The sequence below is a fragment of the Aythya marila genome (assembly GCF_965140915.1).
Source record: "Aythya marila genome assembly, chromosome: 14".
Classification (NCBI taxonomy): Eukaryota; Metazoa; Chordata; class Aves; order Anseriformes; family Anatidae; genus Aythya; species Aythya marila.
In genome coordinates, this window is record NC_139055.1 from 17,975,118 (window position 1) to 18,002,146 (window position 27,029).

The 27,029-nt window shown below is 48.0% G+C and overlaps 1 protein-coding gene across 4 annotated transcripts in view; it reads right to left on the reverse strand.

Annotated features, from left to right (window-relative positions):
* FNIP1 (folliculin interacting protein 1) overlaps positions 1-27,029 on the reverse strand; it is a 65,152-nt gene that overhangs the window by 25,825 nt on the left and 12,298 nt on the right. For 2 of the 4 annotated variants that reach the window (XM_082771645.1, XM_082771644.1), the window contains exons 2-3: positions 10,764-10,890; positions 1,792-1,935 (exon numbers count right to left, since the gene is read on the reverse strand). In XM_082771645.1, the coding sequence (XP_082627771.1) occupies positions 1,792-1,935; positions 10,764-10,890 (271 nt within the window). Of the gene's footprint in view, positions 1-1,791; positions 1,936-10,763; positions 10,891-12,823; positions 12,940-17,804; positions 17,945-27,029 lie in introns of those variants that run through there. The other 2 variants (XM_082771647.1, XM_082771646.1) reach the window with 2 other exon arrangements.

Here is a 27,029-nt window from a genome sequence, read left to right on the forward strand (position 1 = left end):
TTTTCTTAATATAACACCTCAAGCATTTACTATTCCATATGCTGTACATGTTGTCCTATTAATAGCTAAGTACGTATATAAATCAAAAAGGCAATACGGAGATCATCTCAAATGTTGTGATCAACAGTTCTGGAAGACTTTCAGTCTTGAAAACATTGACAAGCAGGTACAGAAGAGGTAACGCTAGTGTAATAATGTCCAAAACCTTGGATTTCACCTTCCAAAGAACAATTAGAATTGCCCATCTCTTGTCAAAGTGTACTGAAACGAGGAAACAAAGAACTACGTAACCGTCCTATTAACATTGTATTACGTGGATTTCCATTTTATACCATTAAAAAAAGCAACAGAAGAACTTATAAATACTGCAAACCCATTAAGTAGCTTCTGAAGGTACAAAACGGAGCAGTTAGAAGACAGGAAATACCAGGCTGACGGACGCCTGGACAAACTTACTAGGGCCCTTTCATATCCATGATAAATTACGATACAGATTTTATCATGCAGTAAAAAACTCCTGTATTTATGGATCTCTGCTCACTTGCTGAGGAGGCCTGGAAGGAATACTGGCCTTGCAGTAAATAATTTACAGCAAATACTCTGCGGAAGACCAATTTAAGCTGGAAGATTCTCGCACACTTTCCGAGCCAGACACAAGGCCATGCACCAGTTCACTTCGGTGAGATTCTGACTGGGAGATATGCACGAGGAAGTGAGGACTTAAAAGGGAAAACTTTCCACAACTTTAAAATACGCTGCCGTGCTAACCACTAAAATTAATTTCCTTTAATAACGTTGGACGTTGTTTGTAGAGAGGCCGCCCAGCAGGAGAGAAGATTTCTGGCTAGTGGGGGGATGTCGCTTTTCTTGGTCGCACGATACATGAAGGGGGTCACCCCGTGCTGGAAGGAAGCTGCAGGCAGAAACATCTCTTCCTTCCATCACCACGGCTAAATGCCCTTCCAGGAAGGGAGGAATGGAAAACAGACCTTCAGCCACCTTTTGAAACTGTAGAGAAGCATGTGATGTGAAAGAGAAAACAAGAAGAATCTGCAGCTCACCAAACACAGCGAGAGCTAGCAGGACAGAGGGAAAGTCAGCACTGAAAGCTTCTTCGTTTCAATCTACAGTAGATGAAGACATCATAGTACTGTACTTCAGAATACGTCGTGGAGATAGCAGCCTCCCTCAAACACACAATTACTTCATTACAAAGAGTGGAAGGGCTTAGTTCTATTTCAGGATGGCTTAATATAAAACACTTGTGATCCATGGAAGGGGAGATGACAGAAATATATCCGTGTCAGATGACTCTAGCTACTCCCAGAGCCAAAATCTCTTATGTAAAATGTAACTCAAGTGTGCTGAAACCCTCGTTATAAAGCTGTTACCCAGACTATCCTTTCACACCGCATATTTCTGTGTTGCTTCCCTGGCATTTAGCTATCAAGTAAAATACACTACCTCACTGGTACCCAGATGGGATATTTGCACCAAGTCTGCTCGCACTGACTGAGCGTTATCACCCAGGTCACAGGAAAGAACAAACGTCCTGAAGAACCTTCTGCTATTGAAGAACATCTGAGAGTCCCAGCTGGTTGGTTTTAAACTTGTTCAAACCCAAGGCTATAGAATTAAATAAGGATCAACCAGAACCAAGTCTGATTTTGACTAGAAATTGCTCTCCCCAGCCAGCATTTAATTTCAAGTGTTTTAAAACATTCGGTACCTCACCTGTTGTACGTATTTGGCATAGTTATATAAAAAAAAAAAAAAAGGAAGAGAACTCACCTGATATTTTGGGCATTGTTCTTTTGCATCAGAGAACGAGGAGGACGAATTGATTGAACTATCCAAGGAAGAAGAGCTGTCTCCTCCGGGCTTCAGTTGGCAACATTTCCCAAAAACTCGCACCTGAGCATCGCTGCAGAGTTTCTGAAACACACAACGTATGTGCCACACTGAGACCCCCAGCCACAAAATCACTGATTAGTGTGATGTTTATTGCACTTACCTGTCTGGGTAAAACATTTAAAGACATTTAACAGCTGAATGGGTTATGCACCAAGAAAATAGTTATCAGTATTTATTAGCATCTCTCGTAGCCTGGCTGTAGGAAAGAAAGCTGAGCTGGTTTACTTCCAGTTAGCCAGGAGCCAGCCCATCACTCCAACCCCATTTTCCTAAGCAGACATCCCTCTCTGAAGCTTTACCCATCTCTTTTTTAGGCCCAGGATTACGGGAAAGGAGGGCATCAAAGTGCTCAGAGGACAGCAACAATAGGCTCCACCTGTTGTCACCCCACTGCCTGTGCCCACTGGGGCAGAGGTGGCAGCGGTGTGACGTGCACAGCCAGACCACGCCACAACACAGCTCCCGATGTACAGAAAAACACCCAGACTGGGAACGGTCAAGCCAGGGCAACACAAAATTCAGGAGAGATTCATGTGACTGGGCTAAGTGGGAAGAGAAGGCATTACTTTACGGATCTCTTCCTAGCTGTGTCCACGTCCCCGTGTCTTTCAGAGCAGTGGCACGGAGGAGACACGTTCCTTTCCTTCTGTTTTCAGTATGAGCGCACCGTGAGGCTGAACACGACAGCTGAAAACCACAGCTGGTGTTACAGAGAAGCCAGAGGAGTTCCACAAAAGGAGGGAGAAATGGTCCAAGGATGATTTCTGATGCGTGATTCAGACAGAAAGCACAGCAAAAAAGGGAGCTAGAAGGGCTCGGATGGAGCTGGAACTGAAGTGTGGGATCACCTGGGTGTAGGAGTGCGACACATTACCATCAATACTGGCACTGGAGATGCTCCACCAATATTTTGTTTGAGATTCAAAAACCTTTGTGACTTCACCTGCGAATCCCAGCAGCCTGAGCAGGATCAGCCCACGTCCATGCCATTTACACCGGTATCAGGCAGCCCTCTGCACCTAGAGATCTCAAAGGACTTCTCGTATACTCATTAAACTTGGAAACACCCAGGCAAGGTTGACATTATTTACATTTGCTAGTGCGCAGCACCGAGAGACAGAAATAGTCTACACGGCTTAAAATTACATAGTAACGCTGCCCTGAGACTTTCTCAATTAACATTTCCGATACAATCTCCCAACCAGGGAGAGCAAGCTGGAAGCAAAGAACACCGCAAGCAAGGTTCAAAGGAGAGATGGAAGCACCGACGTGCCATTACGGGGCACAGCTTCATCTCCGGGCTCACGGGTTTTCATCACGAGCTCCCACTTCAGGCAAGATCATAAGCATGTCTCAATCTTTAATAGCTAGAGAAAAAAAGGGCGGAATAGGGAAAGTGTGAAATACCCAGCTCGTAAGGGTGGTAACTTCATGTCTCCGCTGCACAGTCAGCCACACGTGGACAAGAAGGCTGCCCTGAGTGCTGGGGAGGGCTGGCAGATTTTGGTCAGGGACAGGATGGGGACCCCACGTGTCCATCCCGCGCTGTGCAGGTTGTTGGTTTGTCCGTTTGTCTTTTCCCCTGCTGTGTGGAACACCTTAGACACCAGGTGGCTTTTCCTTGGTCCTAACTATGGGAAGATTTAAGCAAAGCAGCAGAAATGTCAGGGATTATTGAGCTCCCCACTGAGCTGCTGCTGCAGTTATAGAGCTGCTGCCACAGAGAGCCCGGAGGAGAAATGTGCAGGCAGGTCAGCAGATCGGTGGCAGAGGGGAAGGAAGCATTCACCAGCCACCAAGTTCTGTGTTTTACTGCCTTGTGCACCCTCCACAGTAATACCCTCTCATTACGACACGCTGCGAGGACGTTGGATTCCTGCAATACGTGGATTTGCTCATGGCAAGTATCTGTGGCTCAAGCACAGTGCACAATGGCTGGAACATGTGAATGATCATCATATGACTGCAGTAGGAACTCGTGAACTAGAATTGCATTTTATCTCTGACACAAACAACAATGTCCTAGGCTAGGCAAGCATCATGTGATAAAACCACATAAGATCCACAGGGTTACAGAAGCTTTTGCAGGCAAACCACATTTCAGCTTGCATTTTCCATCAGATGTTGAAAGTTCCCTCTAAAAAGCTCCTATTGTGAGCGAGCTTCCTTGAGACTGCGAAGCCAGTAAGTGCATTTCTACAAGTGACAAATGTTCTGTGCGCTAAAAGAGCAGGCTTAGTTTGCAAATTACTGACATTTAACTAATTTCTTTTCCTTTCCACTGCATTTTTCTGCACAGCAGCTTTCCCCAGACCCACTGCTGGGTCTGGTATCTTGAGGTAAGAGTTGCCTAATCTAAATAGGAACCAGGAAAATAGTCACTTGGTATCTGCAGTGGCATTTAATGAACCAAGACTCCTGTGAGGCATCTGTAAAGGTCAGGATCTTTCAGATACCCAACTTTTTGGAACCTCACAAACAGTAAATCCCTCCTAAAATGCAAACCACTGGCAAACTTTGGTTGTTGTGCTGTTAAAAACTTACCATGTGCTCAAGAGTAACCTGCTGGACAGTGAGATCAAGTACCTGCAATGCCCCTCTCCTCCGCAGTCACTGACTCCAAAGGTCAACGCAACGTTAGGTGCAACCAATCTCGAGCTAGTACGCCACAAAGGAGTGGGGTTACTTGCATTCAGTATAACAGCTGAAACATATTCAAGCCAGGTTTCCAAAACTAAAACGGTAACCGAATTATTTAAGAACTGCATAAGGACAAATTTCAAAACTCTGCATTTTCTTTACAAATATACCGTTGCAGCTCTCTAGGCACGGTGCTCCTGGAGTGCTCCGAAACACACATTTTGCTGGAGAGCAGCACATCTGCTGGAAGGATGCTGCGGGCAGCTGCCACTCCCGGCTGCCACGCTGCCTTCCCCACTGCGGCCGTGTTCTTTGTTCCTTCTCTGCCAACCCTCTGCAGATACCCACAGCTCCAAAGACTTCCCGGCAGGCACAGTTCTTACGTTAGAGGTCATAATTTGCTGCGAGTCTTGGAGACCTACCAGGTAGTACTGAAGGTAACGTACAGCAAATTGCCTTCATAGTAAGGCAGGGTACAAAACAGGTCTCTGCCACGGTTCTGCTTCTGGAATCTCTTTCCTGCACCTCTATCAGCAAAGACCTTTAACTCTTTGCCACCGCGTCTATAAATTCCCCAGTGAGTGGAAAGAACATGCACGGTGCTGTGCACAGGAGGAGGAGGCAGAAGAATTTCCACTGAGCAAGTTCTGGTTCGGGGATAACAAGACAGTGAAAAGGAGCCTGGTGCACTGAACTAAACCCAGGCTGTGTGTGTGTGTTAGGGGCTGTGAGTGACAGAAGGAAAGAGAAATGTCATCGTATGTTTTATATTCCTCTACCTCTCTGCAGCAGCCGGTGCTCAAATACCACTGTGGCGGTGGCGACAGAGAAATCCATCTATTCAGATAAAGCCACCATTCTTCGGGAACTCTGTACCCCATTTCCAGAGCACATTATTCAGCAAAGGGAACTTCACAAAGCTGAAAAATTCCTCCAAAATTGATAAGTTAACTCATTTGCTTTATTTTTTGGTCTAAATGTGTAGTTAAATGTGTGTTTCTGTCAAGGACAAGAGAGTAGCCTGAACAGGCACTCACTCTTTCCCTTTGAGTCCTGCTGTAAAAATCCAGGTATCTTTCTATCAGGGGCTGCTTTCTCACTGTTTCCAGAGTTGCCAAGTTCCTCTATTTGTCATCGGCGAGTGAAAGAAGTAAAAGGACAAGCTGCTGCTCCCCCACTGGCGTGCTGTTTCTGTAGAGAACAGGCAGAGCTCGGAAGGCAGGGCTCCTGCTCTCACAGCTGGGGGCTTTGTCTGCTGGCCCTGGCTCGCTGGAAACCTGTCCACTGGGAGCGAGATAGAGCCCAGAGTCTTGATTTCACACAACTCACCTAAAAGCAAAGGGCTCGCTATCCGATTACTAATCCCTCAAAGCAATTTACTGCTCACCATTTATCCAGCGCTGGAGTGTATTAGAACACGTGGCTAATCCCCGCTTGTTTAAATCAGCATGCCATTTTTCTGCTTTGGGATAAATGTGACATTTGGAGTGAAAGAAATTGCCGCAGTAGGAGATCAAATATCATCTGACCTTTCGGTTATATTATCCCAAAGATAAAGACAACTAGGTTACATGGCAAAACAAATTTTTTGCTCTCCAAATCCAAACCCACTCTTTTTTTAAGGTTGTACCTCCAGATCTCAAAGCATGCACCCCTGGCCCTCTCTCTCGCTTTCACTTCTTCCAAACAAACAGCTTCTGAAAATCATCTTCTGTCTCTGCATCCTGGAAACAAGCCACGGCCCTTTTCCGATTCATTGTCTTTCCCCCTTCCCAGCCAAACCACTCCAGCTCTGGATGTGAGCTCAGCACAGTGCACAGCTTGCCTCTTGCTTTCTTTTCTCCCTCCTCTTCCTCTTTCTCATGGTCCCTCTGAACCCTTTCTTCCACACTTTCCTCTCAGCTGATCTTTAGACGTAGGAAATCTTCTAGCTCCTTACATGTCAACCAGCACCTCTCTTCAGTCAAATCCCTGGCAGTACACGTCGCCTTGTTGTGGACAACACAAAAAGAAAACAAGCAGTTAAACCAGACAACTAGAAACCAAACTTGTCCTCGAACTCATTCAGTTTAAGGAAAACACCAAGGCAAACTCCTCTCTCAGCTTCTTTATTTACTCCACACCTTGTGGACCACTCCTGGGGCATCCTTATCCTGTCTTAAGATCCCAGTTAACATCCCGGCCCGACCCAGTACAGACTGGCAGCCCTTTCTGTTTCAGCGGGTCCTTGCACCATTTCTGTGACATAACCCGTGCACACAGCAGCAGGAGTGCAGCGAAGTACGCTCACAGTCTTCGCAAGGGTTTGTGTGAGCAGTGGTTGGTTTCGTGGTTGAGAAGCCAAGCACTCAGGCAAGGGCCAGGAAACGCAGGGTGAGGGCTGAAAGCTGGCCCAGCTGGTGCCTGCACCCCGAAGGAGCTGCCTGTCACGCCTGGCCTGCAATTCAGCCCTCAGAGGACTTGCGGGATGAAAAGTGGGCAGGGAGCTCTGGGCTGGACCTTGCATGGACACGGCGAAACGAGCAGGGAGGTGAGATGGGCGAGGTGGTACGTGTGAGCAGGAGGCAGGCGGGGGGACGTCACAGGAAAAAGAAGAGACAGAAGTGAGTCTACCAGCAGAGATCTGTCACAGGCTGCAATACTGTCACCTGCAAATCAAGGAATCCAGCCTCACTAGGAACCAGACGCCTATCAGCACGAGGAACAGCCTCAGACTTTGTTCCCTAGCGGAGGATTTGGAAGAAACCCACCGGAGTGCAGCAGAGCTGCATCCCCATCCAGAGAGGCAGCCCCGGGGACGCGGCTGTCTGGGTGGGGACCACGGCGGTGAGCAAGGGCGGCAGCGGTGCCCACTTCTCCTGTCACATGCTGCCCTCGTACACCCAACATGCAAACGCCTGCGCTGAGACATCTGCTCATGATCTGGTGTCACAGGGCTGAAAAAGGCAGGCGAGCTCTTACGGGATCCCCTGACAAAGCTAAAAGAGGAGAGTTAGCTAATTTTCGGGTGTTTGCGGGGAAAGAGGCAGCTGTCCAGGCGCTGCAACCAGGTATCTGCTTGCAGAGCCCGGCTCATCATTGGCCATCCCCCGAAAAGTGGGGGAAGAACCTCTCGTGCTTCGGACCAAAAAAGGTGTGGGGCTCGCAGAGGGGAATCTGCCTCCCTCCACAAGCCAAGTGCCCACAGCTGCCGAGCGTGGCTCCGTCTGGGTGGAAATGCCTGGCACAGCCCGGGGCCAACATTCCCGGTGCCGAGTCACCCGGCGGCTTCGCAGCTTTGCTCGTGAAGCTTAACTCTGTCGGGACCCGGGGAAAACACGGCGTCTCTGCAGCGTGTGGCAGGGCACGGGCACCTGCCGCATCAGCGTCCCCGAAATTAGAAGTGTGCTTAACGAGCCCACTGGGAAGCAGGGTTATTTACCAGTCATTCTCTCTCCAGTCCTGAAGTCCTGGGAAAAAAAGATGTATTTTACCATTGCTACAGAGACTCTAGAATTAAATCTCCAGCAAATTTACCACCTTTTAGCACAATTAAAATATTGTAACAGCAATACCAGGAACCTCTCGGCTGCCTTCTGTCTGCCTCTGCACAATAAGCTCTCTCCAAATTCTTGTTTACCTAATATTTAGCATTATTGAAGACAAGAAGAGGCTGATTTAATGTCCAATGAAAACACAAAATCCCTATTTGTGTTATAATCACATGTCCCTCACAGAAAATATAGACTCAGAAATGCTTTATTAATTAAAGCCTAGCTTGGCGTGAGCACAAACTCTGTGGTTTTTACTCACCAAAAAGTTGAAGGCTAGTTTTATTTCTTTAAACATCTGCCTCTGGACAAATTTGCCCTAATGCTCCTTGAGTTTTATAACTTTCCCTTATGGAATTCAAGCGACTGAGCTTTGGTGCACTGCACGCACCTCCTGACATACACCGAGTTTAGATATGTAAAATATAAAATAGAGAAAAATGTATCAGATGTTGCTGCAGGCATACAACCCAAATTATAATTGCTTTCAATCAGACACTTGTTACACATCTCAGAAACAACAGAGGACAGGAACTGAAGAGCACAGCTGCCAGCACAGAGCAGACTGGCACGCGCTCGGCTCTCTGAGCTACACAAACTGGTCAGACTTTAAGCAGAACAGCCTGGCCACCGCTGGGCACTCTCACAACCTGCCCCTCGGTGTGTTCGTAAATCCAGAGGTATAAATCATGGTAGGAAATGGGGGGCGGGGGGAGAAGATGCAGAAAGCGCTGCCCTTTGTGGGCCACTAACAGATAGCCTTTCACAAGGGAGAGCGCCTGGCCCACACACACGTCTCGCTGCAAAAGGGCAAGAGTGCCTTGGAATGTGCTTAGAGCCAAGATCTGGCTTTGTACAGGCAGGGTGTGTCTTTGCTAATGAAAATCATGATAAAGAACGAGGAAAATAAACAATGTGATTCCTTGAAAATGGCCAGTGTGTACTGCTAGCTGTGCAAGGCTGTACTCGGCTTGCAGTGAGCTGAGCCCAGGACTTGTGCACATTTTCACCTGCTTAATGTTTCTACTAATGCAAAGTTTTGTTTTATGAGGGAAGAATTGCCTGACATTACATTATCTGAGTGCTGCAGAAGGCAGATACCGTGGCAAGAAAAGGTTTTCGATATACTCTCTTTCCAAGTCTCTTAGTAGCACAAAGAAGAATGAAAATGTACCGACTTACCAGACACAATTAGGGGCACTTCAAATACTCTGGGAACAGTCTTTCTCCACCAGCCTCACATACTCGTATCAAAGGGAATGTGATCATAATTTATTCCCCCCCGCCCCCCGCCTTCCCCTTAATGAAGAAAATAAAGAGGAGATAATACGGAACCGTATTAGCCTCATTATCTGCTGTTTGTTCTGTTGCTACTGAGCTGCCACAGACAACTGGCTGTGAAATAACCCGAAACAATGAAGTTTGCAAGCTAACTGTGCAAGTACAGATCTATCTTAAAGAGGCTTTGGGCTCTCAAGAAATCAATTGAAATATAGCAAGAGGGTTCATGCTGCACAATGCCTTTCCTATTAATGAAGAAATGGTAATAAGCAAAGCCAGCAATTAATCACAATAAACCTCTTTAGAGATCTTCTTGAACATTTGTTCAACTTGCCTTACGTCACACATTCTTAAAAAGAACTAGGAAATCAGGCCCTCAATTCATAATATAACCGTGCTAGCACAGGCACGGTGCAAGCCTGGAAGCTGGTGCCTGATGACACACAAATCAGCTCCCCGAGGTTAGGAGATGTGGAAGAAGAGCTCAAAATCACGATGGGAAGCACCAGGCTGGCACCATCCAGCAATGGGCTGGGGGAGTTTACAAAGCAGATGAAGAGCCTTCTTCTGGCCGCAATCCAATACCCAACACGAAAACCAGGGCTTGCAGGTAATGTATTATTTCGTGTTCTCCTGCTCACGGAACCCAGGAGGTCTTAGGGTTAAAAGCAGCTGTGATCATAAATGCCATTTCACGCAGTGCTCTCTGCTTGCAGAACTTAAAATGCTTTGCAAATGTTTGCAGAGATGGTGAAAGGGAAGTTCAAAGCAGTGAAATAAGTTGTCCAACCTCACACAACCACTTACAATAGCACTGTGGCTAGAAATTAATCTTCTGGCCAGAGCCCTTAGAAGGAAGTATCCTCCTCTGACTGCATCCATTACAGTTTCAATTAATAGATTACCATGCAAACCATGCCAAAAAAAAAAAAAAAAAAGAAGTTTTCAAGTAACTTTGTGTGAGAGCCGTCAGCAAAGCATGGGAACAACAGCTGGCAAAAGCCAACCAAACAGGACATGAGAGGACACGGGACTGGGAGCACTTTCTGACTCAGAACACAGGTCCCGCTGCGGGAAGCGTCCATGTCATAAAAGCTTGTCAATAAACATTGCATTATGCCCTGCCTCTGCCTCCTAGCATCGCCTGCTGCAGCCCCGCGGAGGAATCCTTCTCTTGGAAAGAGCAGGAAGTAGAGAGCACAGGAGGAAGAAGATGACTTGAGTATCTAAAGCTCTTAAGAGTGAAATCAGTGGAGCCTGAAAAATTTGCAACTTCACAGGCATTTAAATATAGCCCTGCATAACACCGATGTTAATATGGCTAACCCGGAACGTTTGTACTTTATCAGTTTTATATTAAAAAATACAGAATACAGCCACGTAAATCGCAATACTCACCGACACCGAAACGTCCTCGATTTTCCTTTTAGCGCTGGAGTCAAACAAGACATTCCGTCCTCTTCTCTCGCAGTCCTGATACACAATCAGTCGGATCTGACTTGGGTCAAACTCCGGCAAAGGCCAGCTTTAATTAAAAAACAGGACACCAAAGAGATCAAATTACTACAACTCTGTAATACACTGCTCTTTCTACATTATTTCTATATCCAACTTTATTAAAGCATAAAATCCAGCAAGTGCAATGCCATTTCATCAAACGCTTTGATCCTGTAGCCAGAATCGTGTCTTTTTGATTTTTTTTTTCCTACACTTGCAAGTAGCCAAATTACAGTGGCATGAAGGGCACCAGTTTGCTACAGCCATTGCACAAGGATGTGTGCGGTGTTACAGCTCTCGTGCTCTGTCTTGTGGTACTTAACGTTTTCCTCAAGTTCCAGGTTCCTGAAATCAAAGCCATAGGAGAACTGCAGTAACACACACGTACAGAGCTAACTGCAGCGTTATGAACGACATTGAGACCAGGATATATCTGTCACGATGCATGAGCAGACAACCACGCATAGCTTGGACCTGACTACACTCAGGTCCTTGCTATATTCAGAGCCAGAAATAATCTCCACTTAAGCCACCGTGATTCAAGGCCGTGTTCCTGCCCGGCTCAGCAGAATGCCCACGGCAGCCCTCTTCTAACACACCTATTCCCAAATTGCTCCGCAGATGGTAATGTGCAGGGGGCTCTCCCAAGCCTCTGCCTTCCCTCGTGCCGCTGACCTCGGAGGAGCTCTGCATCATCTTCAACTCCCAAGGCCCAGAACAAATGGCTTCCTATTCTAAGCAGAATGGAAAAGGACACGCGTTGTGACACCACAGGGTGTGTTTACAAACAAACAACAAAAACAATAATAGTAAAAAAAAAAAAAAAATCATCAAATATTGCCAACCAGCCCAGCAAGTGTTATTACCCTTGGGCCTGGGAATTCATTTTCGCTGCTACCTGCTCAGCGCTTGGCAGACAGGCAACAAGACGCCTGCTCTGTCCACGAAGCCAGGCGGAATCACCTTTCAGCTACTTACGAGCCATTTCCTAGATCAAGTGAAATTCTATCTTGCTTATCCCTGGCTTTTAGGCAAGCAGCATTAGCACGAAACACCAAGAAGTGAGAAATGAGAACCTGGAAATTTCCAGCCGCTAACGGAGGATAGCGGCTCCAAGTTTACGAGAAGGAGCAAAAGACTTTGAGCAAAAAGGCTCCTGTTAACGAGAATACAGAGTAAAGTAATCTTGGCATGCCAGACTCCAAGACCATGGTCAATTTTACTCTCCTCTGTCCTTCTAATTCACCAAGCAAAGTCGTGTTCTGTGTGCCCGTGCCTCAAGTCACCAGTAAGCTGTTGATGATTGTAGCCAACAACTTCTACAACAGGTCACAGCAGAGAATCAGTTCAATTGCCAAAGCCACGGGTGCCCATCAGAAGTTTTTAAGACTGCCCAAGATAAATTCACGTGCCTTACAACTAGAGTAGTCCCAGCTAGGTGAAACCAAGCACCACTACTTACAGTTACTCAGCCTCAAGAGAGGAAATCCATTTCCCAATCCTCTCAGCCCCACCATTTAGCAACCGAAGAGAAAAAACAGAAGCTGCAGAGGAGATAGTGTGCAACAAATGTCCAAAGCAACTTATTACAAGAAAAATGCTTGAGCAACTTGAAACTGAAATAACTTGGTTTAGCTTTGGGGGCAAAGAGCCCTGCACCCTCTCTGCTAGGGCACTGAAAGCAGCGTCCACAGAGGGACACGGCCACACGAAGAGCTGACCGCCACGATCTGAGCAAACCGTACCAAAACCCAAGCACGATGGCATGCTCAGAGCAGAGTTCACATTAGCAGGGGCCCCTGCTAACGAGCCCCATCTTGCAATTCAGAAAACGTAAGAAAACCAGCAGAGCTGGGGAGGGCTTCTCAGAGAGCCTGAGATGCACGAGGCTGCCAGCTAACCTGGCTTTCCGGGGAGCCATCTCCTCCTATTCTGAAATTACCAGAGGGCTGGAAACTCACCGCTCGAGGTAAGCCACTGGGGGTCCCATAAAGAAGCGGGATGTGACAGTAACAGCAAGCTGCTTGCCAAAAAGGTACTGCCACTTGCTCCACCCTTGCAGCACGTTTGAGTTTCCTTCACGCTGGGACAAAGGCCTGCCTTCCATTACCTCGTACTTATGATATTTGACTTTGAAATTACTGGCAAAGAAGGGCAGTAGCTGTTCCAGATCTTAGGAAAGTCTACTTATAAAAAGCTCCAAGAGCAGATTACACACTAAGAGGAGAGAAAGCTAAATATAAAACCCTTGCTGTATTCGGAAACATATTTGATCAAGGTAACAAGAGCTTGTTTACTTCTCAGCTTCTTCACATGACATTTCCACTTTCTCTAGACAAGCATTTAGCAGATATTTCAAATCATAATTTGTGATAATTCCAAATCGCCGCTATCTCTGTTACATAACGCGGTCCTCAAGCACGTTGCAGCCTTGCAAAAACATTCCCTGGCAATAGCGGGCCGCTTCCCAAAGCAGCAGAAACTTTGAGAGAGCTGGGGGAAAGTTCATTCAGACAGACAGTAAACACGGGCAGCCTGGCACCTCCAACTCGCCCCGACCACCTCCCACATTTGGGGAGGAAACGGAACACAGAGAGGCTTTGCTTTGGCTGTTGGCAGCTTGAAAGCAGCGTTAAGCTGGCTATCTGGATAGATTATCCCCAGAAACGCACAGATTCCTGCGTGCAATACGCAGGGCACGTTCTCAAAACAAATAGAACAGGGCAAAACTCCAGCGCCGCTCTTCAGCCGGATGAAAACTGACCTACATCTTCTGAACATAATTAGTTCTGCTTATAAATGGAAACTAACTTTGACATTTAGCTGGTGTTTTCTCGAGATTCTTGCAGAAATCTAGGAGATGGAGAGTCAAGTGCTCCAGTAACGCTAAGGAGAGGTGAGCCTCCACCTCCTGTGCTGTTCTGGCTCTAACAGCTGTCCTAACGAGGAGCTTCTCCTGCATCACCTGTCTGCTGTTGCAGGGTCTTTCCTTGGAACTGATTACATCCAAAGAAATAAATTGCACCCTTTTCACCAGTGCCTTTGCCACGGTTAGCACTGTGAGGGCAGGAACAGCAATAAATGGTTTCTGAGCAAGATACTGGTCTTGTGGTGATCTCTACCAAACAGAAAATAATTTGGCTGCTGGAGACCCCGAGGAGGAGACCCCAGCACCTCTCTGGGTACTGTGCAAGGGCGAAGCACTGCCTGGTGTTCGGGGAACCCCCTGTGCTCAGGTCTGTGCCCTCTTGTCCCAAAACTGGGCACCACAGAGACAGGCCCGGCTTTGTCTTCTGCATCCCCTCCCCTCATGTACTTGTACGGATCCATGGGACCTCTTTACATCTAAAAGAAAAAAATGCAAAGGAGACTAAATTCAGAGGATTACCAAAGGCTGGTTGGATACTGGGCTGGATACTCGGCTCTGCCAAGAGACTTCACACCACCAGAGTGAGTTTAGCTGGAAACTGCTGTAATCAAGTCATGTATGTAGCTAAAATGGATCGCAAAAAAACTGGAAGGCCAGGGCCCCTTCCCTCCCGCAGCACGGCTGCACAGACACTGATGCAAACACAGAGCATGGACAGAAAGGAATAACAGGACAGCACAGCAAGCTTCCACTGGACCAGCAAGGAAATTATTAGAAACTAACGATAATGAAACCAAGGCCTGGAGAGTGCTATTTTAATGCACGTTCACACTTACACCCTACTATTGGTCAGCTCTTCTCTCTCTTTTGCCCCACTTTGTTCTGTCTTTTTGCACCTAACCTCCAGGAGTATCTGCAGATTACACGAGCAGATCCTTTACGTGCTCTGCGACATCTCCACGAGTCGCCTGGCAAGCCAACTCCCAGTTCTCCCCAAGGATGGATTTTCTCATGCATCCAATTCCTGCAATTTATTACTGCCATGGCCATTTGTCAGCAAGAGGAAACTGAATGGCTTTAAACTGATACTACTACACTCCAGGCAAGTTTTAATAGCTGAAAAAGCAGACACAGAAATCCCTCGTTACCACGCCACCAATTAAAACACGAGGTTTTCGCCTGCAATGGAAAACAAATACATTCCTTCCTCCTTGCTTCCACTACAACACGAACAGCGCTTTTTCATTAAAATAAGGGTGTAGTTTAATACTATTTTTCCTTCTGCTCAAGACTTAACTTTTCAAACTATTTCACGTTAACACAACTTAGGTAGTGACTGATTACTTTTTAAACAATTAACAAATACTGTAGAATGCTAACAGGAGAACAACTGAAGCAAACTGATCAAAATATTAATCAGACAGGAATTGCGGAAGAGTTTTCTAAAAAGTAAAATTGCTCAAAACAAGACCCTGACTAATCATTGGAAAAGTAAGTTGCAACTATCTAACTATTGTTTTCCTACATCATGGTACCCATAGTTATAAAAATTGCCTGGTGATGAATCACTTCAAACTATTTTTAAATGCATCTACGCAGATGATATTTATAGTTTATGCTAGCTTATCTGTTCTGCATGTTTTTCATGTTAGCACCTTTTTAAAAGGTTGACAGGGACAGCCATGGCAGAGCGGACTGCAGGTCTACCTCGTCCGCGCCCCCCTCGTGGGCTGGGCCCAGCAAACCAGCAATAGTAAAACGGTGTGGAAGGAAATGCTTTCCTTCACTCCTCTCTGATGAGCAGCCGAAGAGAGGTCCAGGGATCCCGAGAGCTTATCTGGAACACCTGCACATGATGTTCTTCACCTCTGCTGTTACGGTGGTGCTTAGACTCAGGCAACTTCCACATAAGCATCCTTGTGTTGAAGAGCTTGAAACACGAGCCTGCTCCAAGACGTGCACTGGGACACTTCAGATGCCGATTATCCACGAGTTCCCCAGATGTTTACACTCACACAGAAGCACAATCACTCGCACATATATGGCCCAGTAGTATATAGGATCCTGTGGCTGCTTTGTTAAAGGGAAGGGTGAATGGAAACACGAGGCAAACAGTCCTTGTCTAGCCCAACCACTGTACCATACAACCCTCACCTCCGAGATGCCTTCTGCAAGGGATTCCCTTCTTCTGCCCAAATTCCTCCACACATTTCTAATATCTGCTACTGGAATTTTTTCTTTGAGAAGACACAGTGAAAGTTGAGTCTATAGGACACGCAGGGAGGTTATTCTATACAATTTAATACCTTCTTATGCAGTTCAATAATTCCCTTATTATTTGACCACCATTAAACAAAGACAACAGTGTAAATCTTTCTGAAAGAGCACAACTAAATTGAAACCAGAGAAAACAGCAATGTATGGCAAGTTAACGATGCTTCCAGCTTTGGAAGACCATTCATTAACTGAGCATTTTTTTTAAAGAGGCATGGGCAAGTTATTTAATTTTTAATAGGAACACCTGAAATGCAAAAGAACATTATCAGGATTCACATGATAAGGACGATCCAGACTGCATCACTAATTTGCAGAGTTGGCATTTTCAGTGAGAGATTCCATGTAACTGCTAGTGACATGACATGGCCGTAAGGCCGGGAGGAGGAAGGAGATCCCTACGCTAGAGAAACCGCGGGCGTATACTTAGAAAAAAAATTTTGCGAGATAATTGTCTTTATAAGAGCTGAGGTCACTCCAGGGTGTTGTGGTGAATGCCTGCTGATTCTGCAGGGAAAGCTGGTGTTTGTGACTTGACCAAGGCCACTGCGGGAGCCTGTGACAACTGATTGCGAAGGAGCTTACCGAGCACTTCGGGTGACGCTGCCCTCTATCACTCTGACCTCAGCTGGGGTTTCGCAAAAGGCAAAGGATCTGTCTCTGGGTAGCCTGGAAGAGCTGACCGAGAGCGGATCGCCTCAGGGAGAACCGCTCACCACGAGTGCCTGGTTCAGTGAAGATGTTTTTAAGGTTTAGCATGAGGAAATAACGTTGCTATGAAAATTTAAAAAAAGAATCCAAGCCACCTCCTTGCCATTTCTTGAAGGACGGATGAGGTGTCCACAGGCATCACCACGCTGCAGAGGTCAGCTCTATGCTAACATCTATAAATCTGCCTCATTCAGTTACCAGCTTAGCAATCCTCACCTTGAATAGCTGCACTGCTTGAGATCCAGGAAACTTTTGCTGCTTGTGCTAAGCACCCTTTGTACACTAGGCACAGTCACTCAGATATTTCACACACGGTGTAAGAAACTTGGACCTAAACGTCAACTGCCTTCCACGGTCCCTGGCTCTGTCCAGTCCTGTAGCTGTGTATGAAGCTGACTTTAGTTTGTTTTTATTTTTATTCCCCCTCTACTAAGTCACTCGGCTCTCATTGAGATACCTAATTTATTAAAGTCTAATACACGAGCCAGCTGCCTTTCCACAAGCAAAAAGGCGTAATTCATACAGGTTAGGTGCAGTCTAGTCAACACATTAATCATAACCTGCAGCGTGATATCAAAAATAAGTAGGCTGGAGGTTTTGTTAAAGGCGTGTAACACGTTCAGGAACTTTGCAACCTGCACGGCTTCGGGACTGGCAGTCCATCTTAGTAACTTGATAAAGTATTTTGGGGACTATTCCATGCGTGTCACTCAAAAAGCACCTGTTTGGTGTCTAGATGATTTAGGCACATATGTGGGTGCAAATATATGCGTGTATGCACACGCACAGGCTCCTGCTCTTCTGAAATTCAGTATAAATTTCTGTAAATTAATTTCACCAGAAGACAAACGAGAAACACCTCCTTTCGGTTAAATGCCCTAGCGCTACACACCGGCTATCACATTATCCATCGCGCTCCCTTTTGCAAAATTACAAGGCGAGAACCCACCGAGGGCGATCCCTTTGCCGATACCCCCCTGGGGGCAGTGGGCACGGAGCTGTGGCAGGACCCTCAAACCCCTGAGGCAGCCGCTGGGCTCCCTCACGAACCCCTCTGAAGGGCTGCAGGAGCCGCGCGGCGCCCGTACCTGGGAAGCATCGCTGGACCCCCTGGCTCCCCGCCGCTCGGGGCAGTGCCGTGCCGAGCCGATCCGTGCCGATCCCAGCGGATCCCAGCCGATCTGAGCCGTGCCGAGCCCGGCCAGCAGCGGCCGCCAGCCCCGGCCGGGCTCCCGGAGCCGCGGGGCCGGCGGCCCTGAGGCAGCCTCCCGGCAGCCGCCCCGCCCCGGCCCGCCCCGCCCCGCCCGGCCCCTCAGGGGGCCAAAGGGGGGGGATCGGAGAGCTGAGGGAGCGGGTAGATGGCGCCCATCGGGGGCTCCCGGCCCTCTGAGGGTGTACATGGGGCTCTCTCCCCCACCCCGGGCCTGCCGCCAGCTGGAGGGCTTCCTGCTCGCGGTGTGGGAGACGTGATGTGCCTCACAGCAGTCTTGCCCAGCTTGGGTGTCCGTGGGGCTAACCGCCCGCCTCACGCTCTGTGTCCTCTTTGGGCATCAGGCAGCAAATGGATACAGGCAGGGGAACAGCCCCACAGCTCCTGCTTCCCTTCTTTTATCTGACAGCCCACCACTGGCTTTGCCAGTACTGCAGCCACAGAAGGAGTGGGAGACCCACGGCTCTCCTGTCCACAACACAAAGCACAGGGCTATGGGCACACAACAGCTGAGCTCTGCCCCAAAATCCAGCAATGCTGGCACCCAGGTGCTGTCCCCCAGGCACTGAGCTCCTCTCCTGCACATCCCCTGGACTCAGCCTGTGAGAGGTCCCTAACCTACCTGCACCACAGGAGTTTTGCCATGGCCTTTTCTGTGGAAAAAATACCTTTGGTGCTGTGCAAGGGTTTTGACGCAAAAGCAGTGAAACTATGACACAGAGACTTGGTTTCAAAGCCAGAACTATGATCTGCTGCAAGCACAGGTGTTTCAGGGGAAATTTCTCGTCGTTGAGGCCTTGATCCCACAAGGACGGACACCACAGGCTTGGCTTTTCGTGTGCGAGCAGTGCCAGGGAATTCAATGGGATTACTCACATGAGTAGGGCTAAGCATGTGCGTGACTGCAGGACCCATGCCTTAAAGCCAAGCCTTGCCTTTAAAGCTTAAAATGCCACCCCTTGGGACCTGGAAGCAGCAACGTTTGACCTCTGTCTGCTACCTTCGTGGTGCAGCGAAAGGAGTGTGCCGTACACAGAAACCTCCTTTACCTGTGTGGCAAGCGCACTGCTCTCTAAAGGTTACTGATGTCAAAAGTGACCTTTTTCTTAGAGATGCAATAGTGAGAAGTTCAGTGTGATGTATTATGTAAACATTTATTTACAGGAGTAACATCTAAAGTTTCCATTTTACCTCAGGGTAACCCGATGCGTGCTGAAGACAAGTGCTTTGAAAGCAGACCCAGCCTCCATCCAACAACTGACCAAGAAAAATTGTTGGAAGGAATTCCTGCTCAAACCCAGCCGCAAAGCCGATGGGCTGCAGGCTTCAGCCTCAGCCACACCACTGAACATTTATCGCTGGGGGAAGGACTGGTGCTGCTTGGAGCTGCTCCACCCCCGGACCCAAAAAATAGACAGGCTTTTTTAAGACCAGATGCGCACCACGCGCTCCTCCAGGTGAGCATCCAGGCAGAGCGAACCTCCTGGTCAGAGCTGGACCAGGGGAGAGACCTGCTCAGAAACACCTGATGCTAAGTTTCTGAGGACAGGGAGATTTTCTGGGCACACCTGGAGGTACGTAGGGTATTTCAAAGCTGAGTCCAAGCCTGCACTCAGGTCCTAGGCTAGGATCTGAGATGGTGGCTCCTTATTAAACATAAGCCCAAATCCTCAAAACAGCACAGGATAAGAAAAAAAAAAAAATGTTACTTTCTTCATTTTATCCACAGGCACTTCTGAAAACTTAATTTAAAACTACAGCAAAGGCTCATATGCAACTTTTGGGTATAAATCAACTGTTTTTAAAGTCAGCAGGCAACAGTTTGCTCCGACCACAGGCTAAAAAAGTAATGAAATGATTCATTTTTGTTCTCTGCTGCCTTAACAAGTTTTCTTAGTCTTTCTCCTGAAAGAAGGCTTCCCTCACACATGTTGTAAAAGCACACAACAAAGAACCAGTAACTAAGCCAAGAAATGTTTATTGCTTAGTAATGCATGAAGATAGGAGCTGGAAGCCACACCAGACAAAAAGAGAGAAAACCAATTAGGAGTTTATTTGAAATCTGACTAGAAATACTTGGATACCATTTCTCTACAAATATTTGCCTTAGTAGAATTACCACTGAGCTAGGCTTTAAAAAAATGTGCTTTCTGTGCATTTTTGTATCCCTGCAAGAAAAAATAAAATTCCACTGAATTCCTCAGTGCTGGAGAAGAAGAGTGGACAGCATTAAAAAAATAAAATAAAAAATAAAGCACAAGCCCTCTGTATACAGGGAGCACATACCTGCACATACCACAGACAGGCACACACAAACACAAGCCCAGGCAAAGGTCAGTAAGAGCCAATACGACACGAAAGAGCACTGCACGTAGTCCATAGGTTTTTCAAAATGTAGGCACAATTTCCTTTAAAGCAAATCCGATTTTAAGGAAACGAGGTGCTTCTGATAAGCAATTTAGAAACAAGCAAACAAACACGCGCTTAACACCGGAGCAAAGCTTATAAACTCTCTACCCGCAGGATTCTCACTAGCATCAGGTCTCATGACTGGGATAAACTGTCTTTACAGGAGGCAGAAGGGAGCATCAGCATAAATACAGATCTGTCTCGGAGCATTCCTGGAGGGTGTGATAGGGAACATTTCTTTCTTGTAAGAATGTGGATACTGAGACCTCAGCAGCTCGACCGTCCCTTTACTGTTATAATTGTTCAAGTCCTGATAAAAGCTGCTTAAAATAAAAATAACCAGCAGAGTAAAAACCTGGTGCACGGTTAAGCTACTGGAACATTGGTGTTTGTTTTGTATCACATTTCCAATTGCGATCTCCTATAAATAAGCCACCAAACAAACCTCCATAATACCAACTGGTACTGCAAGACAAGAGGGCATTTTCCCCCCGCCGAACAGTTCTGGTATTGTGCACCCTCGGGTGTGCAGAGCAGAATAATCTTTCACTGCAGCTATTAAAAATAAATAGCTCAGCATTGTGCATGTCTAATGAAAAGCTGGGGAAAAAATAGAGGCAACGCACATTTCTCCTGATGCACACAAGTAGTTGCTGGAAATAAATAATTTGCTGAAAGCTCCCAGCATTGCCCAGGCTAGCACAGGAGGGCTCTGGGGGAAGTCCCCCTTCCTCCCCTAGCTGTGCTGTGGGATTCTGGAGATGTCAAAATAGGTTTTTCAATCTTTAATCCAGATATAGAACTAACTTTTGTTTTCCACCCCCCTCTTCAAAACACAGATGACACACGGCACGGGGGGACACGCAGCACCTAGCCTTGCCTGACACGTGGGAGTTTCCAGTAGACAACGAGGCGCACTTCACACAAAAAACCCATCTCTATGCCACATGAGACACCTGATGCAACAGGAGTACTTGGTGAACAATCCTAAGATTCTCATCTTTAATACACAAACATTGAATTCTCTGAATTTGTCTTCAGCTTCAAGTCTTTAAAGCTTGTATTTTCTGCCTTGCAGCTGTAAGGACTATGGCAGATTTTGTTTCTTTTTACACAACCGAAAACTCGAGGTTCTCACTGCGTTATTTCAGAATGAGACACCGCACAAAGCTCTAAGGTGCACACACAAATCACTGACATGCTCCAGCTGCGCCCGACACACCACGCGATTTCTGCTCCAACACCGAGTAATTTAACATGTTCAGATGGCCATTTCTAAAATCAGGCAGATGTCTCAAGAAATGAGCAACTTCTGCGTTCTAGCTTTTGAGCCTTCAAATGGCTGCTTTTTATTTTATTTTCTCAATGCTTTTCAAACCAGAGGCTTGGCATCTGTGCACAGGAGGTCGAGCGGGGCTGGGTGCTGCTGTGCCTGCGCCCCCCAGGGCAGCTCCCGGCCCCTGCTGGCCCCAGCACAGCCCCGAGCCCCCCGGCCTCGCAGGCCAGGATGACCCCTGGTGGATAGCTTCAGCTGGGAACACTGCACCCCACAAACACCCAAGCAGCCACCGCTGCCAGGGCACGATGGCAATAACTCCACTGAGGACCAGGATGTGGGTGGCACGGCCCAGCCAGCCCCACACAATGCCCAGGAGCCCACCACGGTGTCGGGGTGGTGGGGGCATCCTGCTCGTGGTGCTTAGGGCACCCTGCTGCACTCGTGGGAGCTTTTACGGGAAAGCATCGCCTCGGTGGTGAAAGTAATAGAGGCCGAACAGGCAGCTTGGAGCGCTCCTTGGCAGTAGTCCACCTCCGTGTAATTGATTAAGGCGGCTGCACTTGTGACTGAGTGAGAACTGAGAGCCCAATAAATCTCCAGATAAGTATTTGCTGCTCAGATGTGGAAAGGGACTCTTAAGGACCCTTTGTAACTTGCTGCAACAGATGTTGAGAACATCCAGAGACCTCCCTGACCACTTGGGACAGCTTACTGTGCTCCCTCACCCAGCAATCACATTTTCAGATACAGCATCAAACGTGCAAGGACCTCAGTTTCAAGCCTTCAGCTCAGCCACCCCCTGCCCAAACTCGAATCATTCGCATTTCCCACAAATTTTGCCCAGTGCTTCCAAAAGCGTTCTCTTTCCCCATAGCCTGCTCTCATTTATCTGCACAGACAGCGCTGCTTTCTCTAAGGTTTATGTGAGCTTTTTTTTCTTTAAAAACAAGAAAAAAATGAAAGAAAAAAGCTGCAGCTGTTCAGGGTTCCTCAGAGAAGAAGGCAGACAGATGTAAGTAGTTTATTCTCCACGGATTCACGACGATCAGTGCATGAGCAGCATTTTACTCTGTCCCTCATGTGACTGTTTAATTAGGTGTTGATTCACTCAGTCATGAGACACAAGGAAACAGGGCTGCAAGCCCTAACGTCAAAGGAAAAGTAATGCCTGTTCTGCCAGTTTCTGTATTAGCAAAGCACAAAGGGGACATCCAGTTCTGAAAAGCAAAACTCATGTTTCCTTGCCCATAAGCCAAACCATCGGATCACTTCAACCCTTCCGCATGAAAAAGAAAACACCCTGAGCGACGCTGGAGGCGGCTGCTTGCAGAGCCCCCATTTTTCCCTCCCCAGGAGAGCTGAGACCAGGCTGAACGCCGTCCCTGCAGGCTTGGAGCTGAGCAAGCCCTGCAAGCAGGGTGCGCCCTTGTCTGGTGATCCAGGTCCAAGCTTCGGGACACAATGCCTGCCTTTTTGTTGTTGATTTATTATTTTTTTTTTAAAGGAATACTAGCCCTGCTGCTGTGCCTTCCTTCCTGGCTGTAACACCATTCCTTATTACCAAAGAGCTTTTCTGTTATGGGGTCCCGTTGCCACAGCAACAGGCTCTTAAAAATATCACAGAAATTTTCAGCACATGGTAAACCGATTTCCCAAACTCTGTATATTTGTAATAGGAAAAGCTGGAGGACAATTATTTATATGAACTCGGTCCAGCCGAAGCTTGATGTACGGATAATCCCCAAATGCTGCTTGTAGCCTAAAGCCTGGGTTTGCACGCTGGACTTCAGCTTGTTATGTTACCAGGTCACTACCAGAGTCACACAAAATCATCAAAGATGATCATTTCTCCAACAAAGGCTACCTTTAAATTCAGCGTGCCACCAAAATGCACTAAATGCCAAAAGATTTCTCCCACAGAACGTGACGTTAACCCTTCAGCAACATTTTCGATGTGTTTGCAGTCTCACCCTCACTTGGGTAGATCTTTCTCAAAAAAAAAAAAAAAAAAAAAAAAAAAAAGCATTAGGCCCTGGATCAGCAACTTATTTAAAACACATGCCTAATGCTAAGCACATGAGCGGCTGCGTTGGGAGCAATGAGGCTCCTCACGTACTTAAAGCAAAGCACATGGCTGGGGCTGAGTGCTGACTCAGTCCTATTCCCCCCTCGGATTTCACCAAAACCCCGTCTCGGTTACAGGGGAACAACTGCAAAACGCGGGCAGAGGGTAACAGTACAAGGCAGTGTGAGGACCTAGCGCTTGTGGAACGAGATCCCGGTGTGTGTACGAGGTGCAGCACTACCTACAGCTGGGTAAAGCCACCGGTGCTAGCGTGGGGCACTCCCAGGAGCCAGCCACAGGGACACCACCGGGACAGCCCTGCTGCTTGTGACCCAGGCATCCTCCAACACCCGTGTAAAGCCCATCACGACGCCCAGCCCAGGCCCTACAGCTCCAGTTTCTTGCTCCAGGGACAGCTCTGCACCGGGGAGCCCTCAGCCAGCCTCTGCCAACCCCGCTGCACTTCAAGGCGAGTGCCAGGCCGACCCAGAGGCAACCACGCAGGGCAGCAGAAAACCTCCGCAGCCAGGAGGAGCAGGGAGCAGCCACGCGGAGGGCATCGTCCTGCAGGAGATGGGCTGCTCTCCAGGAGAGGAGCCTGCTCTGGCTCGGCTCCCGCTCGTGGCCGGAGCACCGCTCCCCTGCTGGCTCTGTGAGCCGAGTCGAGCCTGCTGCGCTTGTGGAAGGGCTGAGATCTCGGTTTGTGGAGCTACTGCAAGAGCCCTAAGACGGCTGCGAGGAGGCGAGACTGCTCAGCTCTCCAAGGCGAGAGTCATGCTGCTGGGTTGTTTTCCAAATTAAGCAGGCAAAGGTGACCTGAAACTATTTCAGGTAGATCTATATAGAGCAGACAGACACTGAAGGCACCGCTCGACTTCGCTTTTATGTAACTCGTGAGGACATGAGGACAAATATAAAGCAGATGCTCAGACAAGCCACCCAGCCACACAACTTCATTTAACATTAGCTAAAAAACCAGCCTGGCACCCAGCACACACTCTAGGACCAGGAGGTTTTGGTGCCCCACTGGTGGGGGTCCAGCTGGTTTTCCAGGAGCTGCTCCATCACAAACTGAGCTGAACAAAGTCCCCTGCTGGGTCTGCAGCGCTCACTGCTGCTCGCAGTTCTGTACCCTACTTTCCCGGTGTCCCCTTTGGTTTTCTAGGTCTTGCTCCATGCTCACAGCCTTGGGTTTCTAAGAACAGTAGGACAGTGAAGGACTGCCCGCTGTCTCGTGATTCTTAAAGAAAAAAGAAAGGAAGAATTACAGCCTCGAGCACGTCAGGAGGTGGGACCAGCTCAGGGCTTCTCAGCCCTACCTCTGCCTTTTGGTAATTACTCACAGCTTAGGAGGGACACAGCAACTTCCAGATTAGCTACTCATACAGGATCCGCTGTTCTACCAGCCCTAAAACGAGCCCTTCAAGTTAAGGGACTGAAGCATTTAGAGGAGATAGATTACATACAAAATACATTGTCACTCTTTTTTGGATAGCATTTATTCAAAACAGATAGAGGGCCTAATTTTCATGATGAAACAGACAGCGAGTTTTTAACTCGGGAGGTTCCTTCAGGGCAAAAATTGCAAAAGAACTCACATGAGATTCCAGGGCTATTTATCCCAAACCCTAATCCAAATCTAATCCAGATCCAGGCTCTTCAGGTCAGTACTATACAAAAATAGCCTTGAATGTCAGACATGCTGAGCAAGAGCGGAGCATGGCCAGAATGGGCTTTGCGCAACGTGTTTTAAGGAATCCCACTGCTGCCCCCATCCACTCCAAGGCATTCAGCGGCTCTTTTGTCCCTTGCATGTGATCCGTGCGCTTGGCTGGGGTCAATGAAAAGTCCAACGGGAGAGCGCTGGACCTGGAAAACAGCAGGGCTGGATCGCTGCTTTCTGCCTTGAACTTCTGATGGTGCTCTGCACACCGCCACGGTGCAAGGAAGACTATGCAAAGAACACGTGTTATGCTTTAAAATAGTTTAAGAGATCAAAACCAGATAAAAATGGACTTGAAAAAAATACCGTGTAATAAGACTTTCAAAAACTTGGTAAACCTGAGACACCTGAGTAAAGGCTGATAGCTGGTGTCAGCCAGCCGAGCACCCAGCCTCTGAACAAAATTAACCTCCTTTAAAGGTGCCTTGAATCGAAGGCACAGCACAATTTTATAAACCAGGCTGGTGTGTAGCACTTACGCACGTATCAAAACCACTTTTGTTGGTTGGATGCCTGTTCTGTATTTCTTCATGAGAAAGGGCCTCCAGTGACATTTTAATAGTCTCCAATGGGCAGGAATTTCTAGGTATTTGAAGCTTTCCAACACACACCTGTCCATCCAGGGGGACTTTCTGGTGTAGAACAGCTCAACTGGCCAAGTCTTACAGAAAATTCCACCTGACAGATCCATGCAAGCTCTGGGCATCTTTTGGGACCAGCCCACAAGGCTTTTCTTACTCCTAAAGCCTTGTTCTGTCTGCGATAAAGAAATGGCAGGTTCAGACCCACGTGCCCTCGCTGGGTATCGGCACCGAGGCCGAGCGCACCCCTTCCTCGTCACGGGATCCTGCTGTGCGCAGGCTCCGACCCAGCTCTGCCTCACAGAGTCAACAGCAACGCCTGATAAAGCCAGCACTGCCACCGGGAGAGGCTGCACTTCATCAACACGTACACTAAGCACATTTTTGGGAACCCCCTTTTCAACAGCTTTGGGGAGAACGGGGTGCGAGGCACTCCGGGACGGCACGGCCAGCCAACAGGCGTGGGGGGAGCAGCTCCAGCCTCCCAGAGGGGCTCCCCTGGGGCTACAGCACTCCAAAAAGCCCTTCCCAGGCGAGCTGCGATCAGCTCAACATCACCACGTGCATCTTCTGCGGCTCACATACCGCAGCCTGACACGAGCAAAACCAGCTATTCCCTCCCCTCATCCCTACAGAGCGGCACGTCCACTCTGCGCTCTCACCCAAAAGCGTTTTCTGGCCTCATCTCTGCTCTGCTGACTCTGCCCGTCCACACGAGCACCTGTAAGATGTGGGGACTGGAAGAAACCTGGCGCTGCGGGTACCCCGCTGTGAAGCAGTACCAGCCCCGCGGGAGGCTATTTATTCTGCTGCAGCAACAGGAAAGAAAGATCACGTGCAGGACAGCAAGAGCTGTCAGTGCCACCGGGATATTTCAGCCCGGGTTGGTTTTTTGTTTTGGAAAGGAGCTGTTGGCAAAGTAATCGCTCACTTGGCTCTTCCTTTCTCTTTTCCCTTCTCATTGCAGTGCATGTCATTTAAAGTGACACAGCAGTGACCCCAAACAGGATGCGCCCAACTGCTTGTGGCAGGAGGAGGAGGGGACA